The 12,481-nt window shown below is 39.0% G+C and overlaps 1 protein-coding gene across 1 annotated transcript in view; it reads left to right on the forward strand.

The window, feature by feature from the left end:
- The first annotated feature begins 1,384 nt into the window (after positions 1-1,384).
- The window catches only part of LOC102841736 (chromosome unknown open reading frame, human C11orf74), a 50,566-nt gene continuing 39,469 nt past the window's right edge, over positions 1,385-12,481 (forward strand). The window contains exon 1 of the mRNA XM_006864915.1: positions 1,385-1,517. Within this exon, the coding sequence (XP_006864977.1) occupies positions 1,385-1,517 (133 nt within the window). The remainder of the gene's footprint in view (positions 1,518-12,481) is intronic.

Consider the following 12,481-nt stretch of genomic DNA (forward strand, 5'->3'; position numbering starts at 1 on the left):
AGTAAATTTTGAAGTCGGGAAGTGACAGGCCTCCAACCTTATTCTTCTTCTTAAGCAGTGCTTTGCTTATCCTGTGTTTCTTTACTTTCCGTATAAAGTTTGTAATTGTTTTTTCCATCTCTTTGAAGAATGTCGTTGGACTCTGGGTTGGGATTGCATTATGTGTGTAAATTGCTTTGGGCAGTATTGACATTTTCACAATGTTAAGTCTTCCTATCCAGGATCCATGAAGGTTTTGAAGTCCCCTGATAGTCCGGTAGTAGATTTTTTACTATTGTTGTTAATATGAGATAGTTGATAACTGAGGAGCAGATATCTGCCTTTAGTTCTGGTGAGGGCAATTCAGGATGTGGTGCTGTAGGTTAATGTGCTAGACTGCAAGGTTGATGGTTCAAGCTCACCAGCCACTCCTTGGAAACCCTCGACAGGGTCGCTATGAGTCAGAACCTACTCGATGGCATTTAACATCAAGAATTCAGAATATACCAATTTGAGAATTGAAAATGTAGTTTAAAGTGATTTCTGTTACTGCTCTTAAAGTATCCCCGAGGAGACATGTGAGCAGTATAAAACTCAGGCTGCTGCTTCTATTTGGCATGGGTTCACTGACGTAGATTACCGGGAACAGTTTGAGGAAGAGGTTGATAAAATACATTGTTGGAATTTTTCTGGGGCGCAATTCTGTAGAAGCAGATTGACTCAGACATTCTTATAATTATGTACATTCCTACTGCTAGTGATATAACAGCAGCCTTTGAGTTTATCATGATTTATTATCTAGCAATTGCAAGCATAATTTATTAAGCTTTGCATTGCTAAAGACTCATTTTTTCCTAGCTATATTTAATTTTCAGGTACAAATAGCTTGAAACAGTGTCTTTCTTTGAAAGTTGGTCCCAGCTACAACTTTGTATTTTCACCCAGCCCTCTCCAACACCCTATTTTATCCGGTGTTGGCAATGCATGAGAAATTACCTTGATTTATCTTGAGGTGATACCAGTGTCTTCAACTTCAGAGGGTTTACAGGTAAAGGGCAGAACACTAAGAATGATCCAGCATCATTATTATCATTATCATCAACATCATGACTAACATTTTAGTTATAGGTGACAATATTCCTATGAATTAAGAAGATGACAGTGAGGCGAATGAAACAACAATAAAACTGTGATAGTTAACAAGTTAGCAATAAAGAGAGGACTAAAACCTTGGTTATTGGCCTAGCGTTTGTTACTCTAGTAGCTCCATCTTGATTTGTCCTTTTGGGACCTGGGAATTCTTCACCCACTGATCCAGAATGTTTTCCGAGGATTGAGTACTACATGCCTCTCGCTAGCCTGAGTTTTCCTTTTTCTCGTAGATAGAGTGTACTTGGGAAAAGGAATGCCTGTCCAAACAGCAGGATTGGAGGTTATGGATGAAGATGGGTTAATTGAAGAAGTCTTGGATAAGTTTGTAAAATGTCATGAGCAAACCTACGAAGAATTTCTGAGCACTTTTACTCATCTCTCAAAAGGTAAGATGGAGGAGTAAACTCTCTATAGAGGAGAGATAAAAATAATTATCATTTTTTGCTTTTGCTGCCTTTTCAGATAAAACCTTAGAGTATTTAATGAACATTATTCCATTTCTTTGGCCTGGCATTCATGACGGCTATGCATATGTTGTGGTAGTTATGTGCTGTGGAGTCGGTTCCAACTCATAGGGACCCTGTACAGGGTTCCCGAGGCTGTACATCTTTATGGGAGCAGAAAGCCTCATCTTTCTCCCATGCAAGTTTCGAACTGCTGACCTTGAGGTTAGCAGCCCAATCTGTAACCACTACGCTTCCATATTTTGATAAAACCAAGAGCTGTATTACGGGGTGATAGCCATTGACTATGAAAACTACCAGGCCTGAAAATCACTTAGTCTGATCTTTTCATTTTATTTTTAAAGAAACCTAAGTGCAAAAAATAGAGGTTATTAAAAGCATATTTAATTTTATGAAGAACTATTTCCTGGTGGTTAGGGTTATAGAGTTGCCCCGCACATCTTTGGATCCTGGCATTGTCACTAAGTGGCCGTGTGACCTCAGGGGCGATTATTTAGCCTCTTTGTGCTTATGAGTAAAGTGGGGAATACTAGTTGCTGTTGTTAAGTGCCATCGAATTGGTTCTGACTCATAGCAACCCTGTATAGGATTTCTGAGGAGCAGCTGGTGAGCTTGAACTGCTCACCCTGAGGTTCAAATTGACTTTGCAGTCCAGTGCATTAACCCACAGAGCCACACCAGGATAATAGTTGTTGTTAAGTGCTGTCAAGTTGGTTCCAACCCATAACGACCCTGTATACGGTTTCCAAGGAGCACCTGGTGAGCTTGAGCCATCAAGCTTGTGGTTCAAACCAACTTTGCAGTCTAGCGCATTAACCAATAGCACCACACCAGGACTCCAGGACAATAGTGTACTTCCCAAAGTTGATGGCAGGAGAAAGATGAGGTTTGCTGCTCCCTCAGAGGTTTGCAGCCTGGGAAATCGTATGCATTGTCACTGAGTCAGAACCAACTCTGATGGCACTTTCCAACACTAATAACAAAGTTGCCAGTGTTAGTTGAGCTAATCCTTTTAAATTTAGCATAGTGTCTAACACATAATCAAATATTTAATGAACGTATTTGTTGTATGTGCTGTGGAATTGGTTTCAACTCACAGTGACCCTGCATAGGGTTTCCGAGGCTGTAAATCTTTATGGGAGCAGAAAGCCTCATCTTTCTCCCACTGAAGAGCTGGTAGTTTCAAACTGCTGACCCTGAGGTTAGCAGCCCTATTCGTAACCTCTATGCTACCAGAGCACCTTAGATGTTATTTTTGGTATTTTTCATTATCAGTATGATCCTGCTGTAATTTCTGTAGAATAGAAGCAACCTTTTGACCAGAGGTGATGATTTGGCCTAAGGGTCCAGTCCATATTTGTGTTTTATTGTGTGTTTTGTTTGGCTTTCACCGTGTTGGTATTTTGAGGCCACATTTAAACGTTGGAAACTTTTGCATAAAAATCTTAGATTTTGGTTTCTCTTGATTACGTAAGGTGATCTGTTCTTGCAGTTCCTTGTGGTAAGAATCAGCTGATGCTCCATGCCCTACCCTCCCAAGCCCTGTTTGCTAGTTTGTCTCATTCTCCAGCATTCACACAATGCAAGAATGTATGCATACAGTGCCTGTTGCATTTAGAGGATTCCTGAAGGCATTTGACTTTAGGGTCTTTGTTCTAGGTTCTTTTGCAGATTCCCGGTAGCTTGCTTTCATCCTTAGCCTTCTCTGTATCATTGGTCTTCATTTTGAGCCCTTTGGTTTTACACCAAGCTGAACATCAGACCCATCTGGGGTGCCTTTAGAACCTATTGATAGCCGAATCTGGGGCACCCCTATTTTGTAAAAGCTTCTCTAATGATTGTCATGTGTACCTGAGGTTGAGAAGAAGGACTTTTATAATAGCTGAGGTCATGACATTCTTAACAAATTTAGCTCCATGATTTTAAATCATGATTCATGTGTCCTGAGCCAAGATAAAAGAAGGGTGGTTATAAGGAAGATAGGAAAAAGTGATTATAACCTGCTTGTTTTATCTGCTAAGTAGTTGGAATGTTATAGATACCTGTGGTTTTGTTTATGCTTGAATGAAAACCACTTAAACAAAATCTATGGCTGTGATTTTGCTTATTCTTAAAAGAAATGTAGAATTTAGAAAATTTGGATGGTTCAAAAATTAAAAAAAATTTTTTTTGTAAGGATGGCATGGGGGTGGGTGGGGTGGAAACAAGGTGCAAACTAGCCGAACAAATGCCATTTTGTTATACTCATGGCATTTGGATGATTCAAAAAAAAAGTTTTAAATTATTTGTAAGACTGGCTTAATTTTTGTACCCTTAAAAGCACATGGAAATTCTCAGAGGGTGGCAGTGTACTCTTGAGGTATGATTTTGTTTTATAATCTCCATGTGGTCCTTTCTGTTGTTAATACAGTCATTGCATACAGAGAAAGCACCTGTTGCAAATGTGACTTCATTTGAGTTCAGTTTTGGGGCTGCCAAGTGAGCCAACTGCATGATTATGCAAGTCACATAAAGAGGATCTCCAAACACAGTAGTGGGTTTTGTTTTTTTTTTTCTTTCAAAATATCTGTAGGCACCAGTTCACATTATTAACTAATGAACTGAACACATTCCTCTTCAAATACAGAATTGTGAGTGCAAAAAATGTGGCTTTAATCAGTAAGAGTACATTCCCCCCAGCCCCAAACATTTAAATACCTTCTAAAGAACACAGGACCTTAGGGTGATAGCCAGCAGAATTAGTCACGGTTGAAGGCGGTTTCATTCCCCCCTTCCTTTTGGCCCTTCATTTGTCTCAGTGTGTTAGGTTGCTTTGCTGATGCAGTGGAATCTTTTTCTCTGCTAAAGTGGTGGCTGTTGTTAAGTGCCGTTTAGTCAGTGCATCTCATAGCTACTTTGTAGTAGGGTTTAAGAAGAGCAGCTGGCGGGTTTGAATTGTCGACCTTGTGGTTTGCAGTCCAGTGCTTATCCTATAGTGCCGCACCAGGAGTCCATCTAAAGTGGTTATTACCAGGCAAACTTTGTACATTTCATGAGTAAGGTTAGCTTCTCAAGTCCATTGCCATTTCCATTGATTGATTGTAATAATCCTACACCAGAAGGCTTGTGGGATTCATTTTCTTTCCAAGAGTGCTAAAAGGCTCAGTAATCCTATTAAAAATATTTCCTTGGAAAAAATTAATCTATAGTCTTACTGAAAGAAATTCACATTACTGCTTCAGACTCTTGGAAACCAATTGGAAACTGTTAATATCATAGTGTAATTTTCACTGTATAGGCAGTCCCTGAGTATGAACGAGATTTGCTCCTGTGTCTCTAAGACTTTGTAGGTAAGTTGAAACCAGGTGTGCACAGTTCTTATTTAGTGTTGCCTTCTGATCTTGCAACGATTGGCAATATATACAGGGTTCCTATGAGTTGGAATCGACTGGGTGGCAGTAGGTTTGGCTCTTTTTTTAAGTGCAAATGAAGGCTCATCAGGTTTCCAATGATTTAAAAGCTACATGAGCAGCAAGTGAAAATGATTGTGATGAAAATTTGTTGTGAGTTGGGGTTGGTTCAATGTTTTCTAAGAGGTCACAAATTTAAAGGGCATATAGGAGTTGCCTGTAAATTGGAATCCAAAATATGGGGACAGCTAGTAGTACATTTTGTGTCGATGATGTTTGCTGTTATTTTTAAGCAGCTCTTGTTTTTTTAAACCATAGCATATATTTGGTAATAACTATAGTGCTGCATTACAACGTTTAAATAAACACATAAATTGTTAGCTTTAAATGGTCAGTTATAGTTGTTTTTTACAACAGTGTATTTAGTTCAAGAGAGTAAGACCAAGATGTAAGTAAGATATACAGGAAAATTGGGATGGAGAGCTTGGTTTTATTCATTGTTGGTGAAGACATGATTCTGTTTTGACGTCATTGTAGAGTCTCTTGTGTGTCAGTTGCTTTGTGAACATGATTAAGTTATAGGCCTTTCTAGAATATCTGTCTAATGAAAAAACAAAAAACACCAAAAAACAAACTCTCATCCTCCTTCCATAATATTTCCATCATTTTTTAGGTTGTGAAAATATGGATGTGTGAATACTTTCATTTTTCCTTAATACATTAATTTACTCAATTCATTCACTCTGTGAGTGTTTTATTGTCTGCATATTATTTTAGGTGCTGAGGATTAAAAAAAATAAATAAGATACCCTTTGTATCCTTAAGCACTCCATCCAGTGGGAAAGATAAATAAGCAAACAGGCAATGACACTGCTGTAAGTTAAGTGCCGTACTGGAGAGAAGTGAATGCCTAGGAGAGCATTGCTCTCTGTGCATTGCCAGATTACGGCTGAATTTGACAGTTGTTAAAATGCCTCCAAGGAGCTCTAGTAGCATAGTGGTTACGAGTTGAGCTGCTAACTTCAAGGTCAGCTGTTCAAAGCTACCAGCTGCTCCGCAAGAGAAAGATGAGGCTTTCAGCTCCTGTAAAGATTTACAGCCTGGAAACCCTATATAGGTCCACTATGAGTCTGAACTGACTCTATGGCACATAACCAACCAACCAACCAACCAGCCAATCAAAACGCCTCCACTGGTAATGGCCATTTGGGGACACAGTTCCCTTTGTTTTATTATATAAAAGTGCATGTGTGTGTGAGTTGGAACTCATATATATCATATACACACACACTCACACACATATATATGGAGTCCTGGTGTGGTGCTGTAGGATAAGCACTGGACTGCTAACCATAAGGTTGGTCTTTGAAACCCACTAACCACTCCTTGGAAACCCTTTGTAGGGTTGTTATGAGTTAGAACCTACTCCGTGGCACTTATATCCTTTAATAAGTCAGATGGAAATTAGCCTTTCTTTAATAAGATTTAGAGTTATTTCTAAACTATTAAAATGAAAAAGCTATTTCTTCCAGACCAGAATTACCTACCATACATACTATCTGATTACTGGTTGTATTTCCATCACAAAATTTAAATATTTAAGGATCTAGTGACTTAGAAGTTGACATTTAACCTCCATTTTGTTACTTCTGATAACCTTGGAGGGTTGTAGTAGTTATTTTTTCTACAATTTTATCCAACACTTCCCCTAACCACCCTCATGATTATTGCTAATTATTGATCTGATGTTATGCCTCAGGCTTCTATTAAAGTTGCCGTTTTACCAGCTTACAATAGTTTAGAAATTGAAATGTATCTACTGTGCTTACATGCTTGTTGTTGTTAAGTGCCTTTGAGTCAGTTGGTTTCAACTCAAAGCACCTGTGTACAGTTTCCAAGGAGTGGTTGGTGGGTTTGAACAGATGACTTTGCAGCTCAAACTGACCACACTGCTCTGCAGCACCACACTTAAGAATGATTTGGTTTTCATTCCTTAAATACCTAGCACCCAGTTTCCCAAATAATTCGACTAGTTTTCGGATGTTCTTTATTACCACTTTAACAACTTTCTATTACTTATTGTCATGTTTATCTACTTTAAAGTATTTTCCTATGTCCAGATCAAAGATTTTGTTTCAGACTTTGATGTATAATGTTGCTTTCAGTTTTTTGTGATCTTCTAATTTCATTTGTAATACATTGTGCTTTTCACATTTTATTGTTGTTTTCAACTTATCTTGGGAACAAAATGCTATCAGGTCAACCTTCTCTCTCTCTCATTAATATTTGAGTTAAATATCCTCTTAGGTTGAACATGTGTGTGTCTGAACAAGACATTGTAACCGTGGCTTTATAAACTGTTGCTGATCTGCCATTTGAAAGGTTTAAATTCTTGGGATTTCAGAAACCTCTAAGTATGTTTTAATTTTTCTGAGATTTTAATATGGTTGTTGAGTGCTGTTGAGTCAGCTCCAACTCTTAGTAACTATGTATTGGGTTTTCGAGGAGCAGCTGGTGGGTCTGAATCGCTGACCTTGCGGTTAACCGTTAGTGTTTATCCAACAGCGCTACATCTGGACTCCTAGAGTTTTGTAATCATGTATAATCATAAGACAGTTGAATCTGTATTTTTTTTTAAAACTTTATTCTCATTTAGCATTCTAAAACCTATTCCAGTACTCTACCACCATGCCAAAGTTAAGAGAGGACAGTTGCCATTTGACATGGGCTCATGTGGGATTCTACTGTCTAATTGATTAGCTATTGATTCATGTGGCTATTGAACCCTTGACATGTGACTACTGCTGCTAAGGAACTGAGCTATTGATTTTGTTAATTTAAGCTTAAATGGAAAACAAACAAACAAAATATACTCAATTTACTCTTTGGAAAACGTTTTGGAACAGTGCTATGCCGATGCTATGATGATACAGCCTTGTTTACCGGGAGCCAAGACTTAAATATGATTAAATAATGTGTAGGTGACACACCCTTGCTTCCTGGAAATGAAGAGGACTTGAAATACTGATGAAGAGTAAAGACTCTAGCCTTCAGTAGGGATTATACCTCAACATGAAAAAAACAGAGCAGCACAACTGGAGCTGTAAAGAGCCCAATGAGAAAATGAGAAAATATTAAAGAATTTCAGTCTACTTGGATCCATAATCAAAGTCTACAGAGGCAGCAGTTCAGAAGTTAAATGGCCTATTACATAGCTCAGGTGGGCTGTGAAAGACGTCCTTTAAGTGTTAAAGAGCAAAGATACCACTCTGAGGTACTAAGGTGCACCTGATCCAAGCTATGATATTTTCATTAGCTTCGTATGCATGTGAAAGCTGGGCCATGAATAAGGAAGATTGGAGAAGGATAGGTGCATTTGGGACATGATGCTGAAGATTATTTAATATACTATAGACTGCCAGAAGAACAAACAAATATGTCCAGAAAGCGGTGCTGCTAGAGTGCTCCTTGAAGTAAGGCTGGCAAGACTTTGACTGATGGACATTGGACACTTTATCAGGATGGATCGCTCCCTGGAAAAGGACGTCATGTTTAGTATAGGAGAAGGTCAGTGAAAAAGATGGAATGACACAGTGGCTGCATCAATGGGCTCAAACATAACACCAGTTGTGCTGATGGTGTAGGACTGGGCCATGTTTTATTCTGTTGTGCATAGGGTCACTATGAGTCAGAGCTGACTCTGTGGCACATAACAACAACACAACAGGGAATTGAAAAGTCATTGTAGATTAGTAACTTGTTTGAAGTGAGGCCGAGTCTAACTTCAGACGTGTGACCCCCCTATATACTACTGTACCTCTTCCATAGAAACATCTGGGATTGTGAGATTATAAGGAAAACAGACTTCATATTATTACTGATAGCAATAACATTTATTAAGTACCAATATTGTGCTTAGGAGCCCTGTAGGATAAGAACTGGACTACAAACCACAGATAAGTAGTTCAAGTCCACCAGCCCCTCCTTGGGAGAAAGATGAGTCTGTCTACTCCTGTAAAGGTTCACAGTCTCAGAAACACTGTACAGGGTTGCTAGGAGTCAGTCTTCACTCAATGACAGTGGGTTATGGAGTATGGTGCTTAGCAATGTGCATGGGTCACCTCAGTCAATCCTTACAATAATCTAGCAAATTCATTTGCTTTTTGTTGTTCTCAATATACAGAGGAGGGAACCTCTTTATATTGAGTAACCTATGGTTGAGTAACTTGCTTATGGTTATGTAACTAGTAAGTGATGGAATTGAACTAGGGGCCTAGTCAGTATGACTCCAAAGTCCACTTTGGTGTTCTTCTGATAGCACTGGGACATTCCCAAGCTATGGGTGTCACTGGGAGATAGGAATGGATGTGATACACGAAAAAAAATATATTCTGATGGAGTGTAAGATCAGTGAGGGAAGGCTTCTTGTGGACTTTGTTCAACACTATTATTCTGCTATTGAAAGCTAGAGTAATTCCCGATCATGTAAAATAAGTAGACGCTCAATAAATATTTGTTGAATAAATGAAATGGAAGCAAATTAAAAATGACATAAAGACAAACTGTAGAGGCTCAGTCAGAACTCTGAAGAGTGTCCCCACTTAAGGGACAGACAGGCACAGGAAGAAGAGCCTGCAAAGGACACTGTGTACGGTTCCAAGTCTGGAGCTAATGCGTGGTAAAGAGTGCGCACCTGGAACCTGTGGAGGGTGGAAAACCCTCAGAAAGGAAAACTCAGACATTGTCCACTAATCGAAAGTGGTGTGAGACCCGGAACAGCCAGGAAACCTTGTTAAGTTCTGGCTCGCCTAGGTTTCACTGTAGTCGGTAACTGGGAGCCATAGTAGAATTAACACACACACTGCAAGTTAAGTGTGAAACGGAAAGAGAGGTAGGAATTGAGAGAGAGACATCGGGAGTCTGGGCAGAGGCAGGTGGGGAATTCAGGACCAGTATATCGGAGGAGGAGTCCAGTTGTGGCGCTGTGGGTTAATGCACCAGACTGCAAAGTCGTTTGAACTGCAAGGTCGGCGGTTTAAGATCACTGACTGCTCCTCGGAAACCCTATACAGGGTCGCTATGGGTCGGAACCGACTCGACGGCACTTCACAACAACAACATAGCGGAGGAGAAAATGGAAAGCAAAAAGGGCCTAGGAGGAGAAAAGTGACGAAGGAGCGTCAGCATTGGAACTACTGACGGGATTAAGGAGAAGAAAGAGTGAAAGACACATTGGAAGTATCTTGTCTGGGCGATACTGAGACCCGCAGAGGCCAAGCGACGTCTTCAAAGTCACACACTTCTCCTTTCAGGAATCTGTGATTTCCTTCTTCATTGAACATACAGTCTGTCAAGAGCTTCGACTCTTGGGCTGGGATTTGCTTTACACTTCTGGACTGATACATTTTGAGTTGTCAGTTTAGCCAGAGGAATTATCACTATTCATACTTGATAACCTCTTAAAAAAAAGGTAATTAAAAATAAAACTGGTGACAGTCCATAAAGCAACACATCCTTTTGGTCCCCAAAGTGATTTTGAATTTGAGCATTAGATATGTATCTGTAAAGTTCTATGAGGGACAAAAAGAGGCTTTTTCCAGTCTGAAGAAGGAATTGAAAATCTGCTGCAGAAAAATACCAAAGATGGAGGCGGGGGGTCGGGGGGAGATAGAGAAAGCAGCTGGCTCTCTTACTAATTTCGGAGCAGGAAAGGAATTTCAGTAGAGCATAAAAACAGCTTTCTCTCATGAAAGAAAACACAGTAAGAAAAGAATCCTTGCTCTGTAGCCTTTTGCGGTTGTTTTTTGTCGATTATTAGATATAGATAGGCTAGGGTGGGGTTTCGCATTGTTTTGATGTCCCTGCAACTGGCAGGTTGCCTGCAGAGGAAGTTGGAAACGAACTGACCAGCTTTATGCTTCCAGGTGGCACTTGTGCCACATTCTCTGTGCTGTTGTTATCATTTAATCCTCTGCTGAGTATTGAGTGGTGTTTTTAGTTCATAGGCCATTTGCAGTGTCTTTCTGTTTCCTTTTTTCTGTTACAGAGAGAGACAGAGCCAAGTGAGCAACTCGGGAAGCACTTTTGCAAATGTGAACTTAACAGTAAATGTTGTTGTTATGTGCCATCGAGTCGGTTCTGACCCATAGCGACCCTGTATTGGGTTTCCGAGGGTGTAAATCTTTACGGGAGTAGAAAGCCTCATCTTTCTCCCGCGGAGCAGCTGTAAATAGCAGAATTGAAAATAATACTTGTGCAGCAAATAACAATCAATTTAATTTAATTTAAGGCATAGGCCAGGGGGTAATGTTGACCTTAAGAGAAATTTGCAGAGGGCAGCATGTGAGTGGATTTGTGTTCTAACTCATAGTGACCCTGTGTGGGGTTTCTGAGAAGCAGCTGTTGGGTATGAACTGCTGACCTTGAGGTTAGCAGCCCAGTGCTTATCCTGTAGTACCACACCAGGTTCAATAAAAGCAAATAGGCAGTTCAAAAAAACTTACCAAATCAAATTCCAAAGGAGAGAATAAGGAAGTGCTATTGTAAAGCTTATTTTTATTTTCATTTATATAAATCAGTGTGATTGCTGAAAATAATGAAAGGGGAGGGAAGAAAAGTTTGTAGTTTAATATCAGTCATAACTTCTATAGCTATCTATATAAAGACTCCTTTTTCACAACATCAAATCAAATATCACATAGAACACTGACAGAGAAAGATATAGTGAATGAAGTGAAGTAACGTGTAGCAGATGCCTGCGAAAGAAACAGCATCAGCAGTATTAACCTGTTCTTTCTCTTTGGAGGAACATCTGCAAACTGTAATTAAGCAATTTACATTTGTTTTTCGATTTCTTTTGTCATCATTAAATCACTACAGTTAGGGAACAAATTGACAAATTATGAAACAGAAAACTGCTGGTTCAGTTGTAAGAGGAAATTTCTCCTCTCAAATTATGACAGATTTTGAGCCGATCGGGCCATTTTGTTTTAGATAGATTAGCATACATCTTCAGCTGCAGTTGTTACAATTCATATTCATTCTATATGTGAATATTTGGTCCATAGATAATAAATTGTTTTTTGTTTCATTTTTGTATGTACGTTGTAGTTTAGGTATAATTGGATAAGGAAAGAAAATGTATTTAATTATTTACAACATTTTGAATTGTAATCATCACATTTATTTTCTGCATTGTTTTCAATGCATAGTATTTTATTACAATAACTATCATTCCTAGTATATTTTCTCAATGTAATAAGGTATGAGAATTTTATTATCTTTCGGTCTACAAATTGAAGAACCATTACTCTGTGTCTCCTTATATCTTTTATATATCTATGTAAAATTAAATAGATGTAAAAGAATGTTCACTGCTCTAATTTATATATGTAAGTATTATACCTATATGAGGAAGATAAGATTTTCTGCTCTTGCAAAGATTTACAGCCTCGGAAACCCTATGCAGGATCACTCTGAGTTGGAACCGACTCGACA

The sequence above is a fragment of the Chrysochloris asiatica genome, unplaced genomic scaffold (assembly GCF_000296735.1).
Source record: "Chrysochloris asiatica unplaced genomic scaffold, ChrAsi1.0 scaffold00072, whole genome shotgun sequence".
In the NCBI taxonomy this organism is placed as follows: domain Eukaryota; kingdom Metazoa; phylum Chordata; class Mammalia; order Afrosoricida; family Chrysochloridae; genus Chrysochloris; species Chrysochloris asiatica.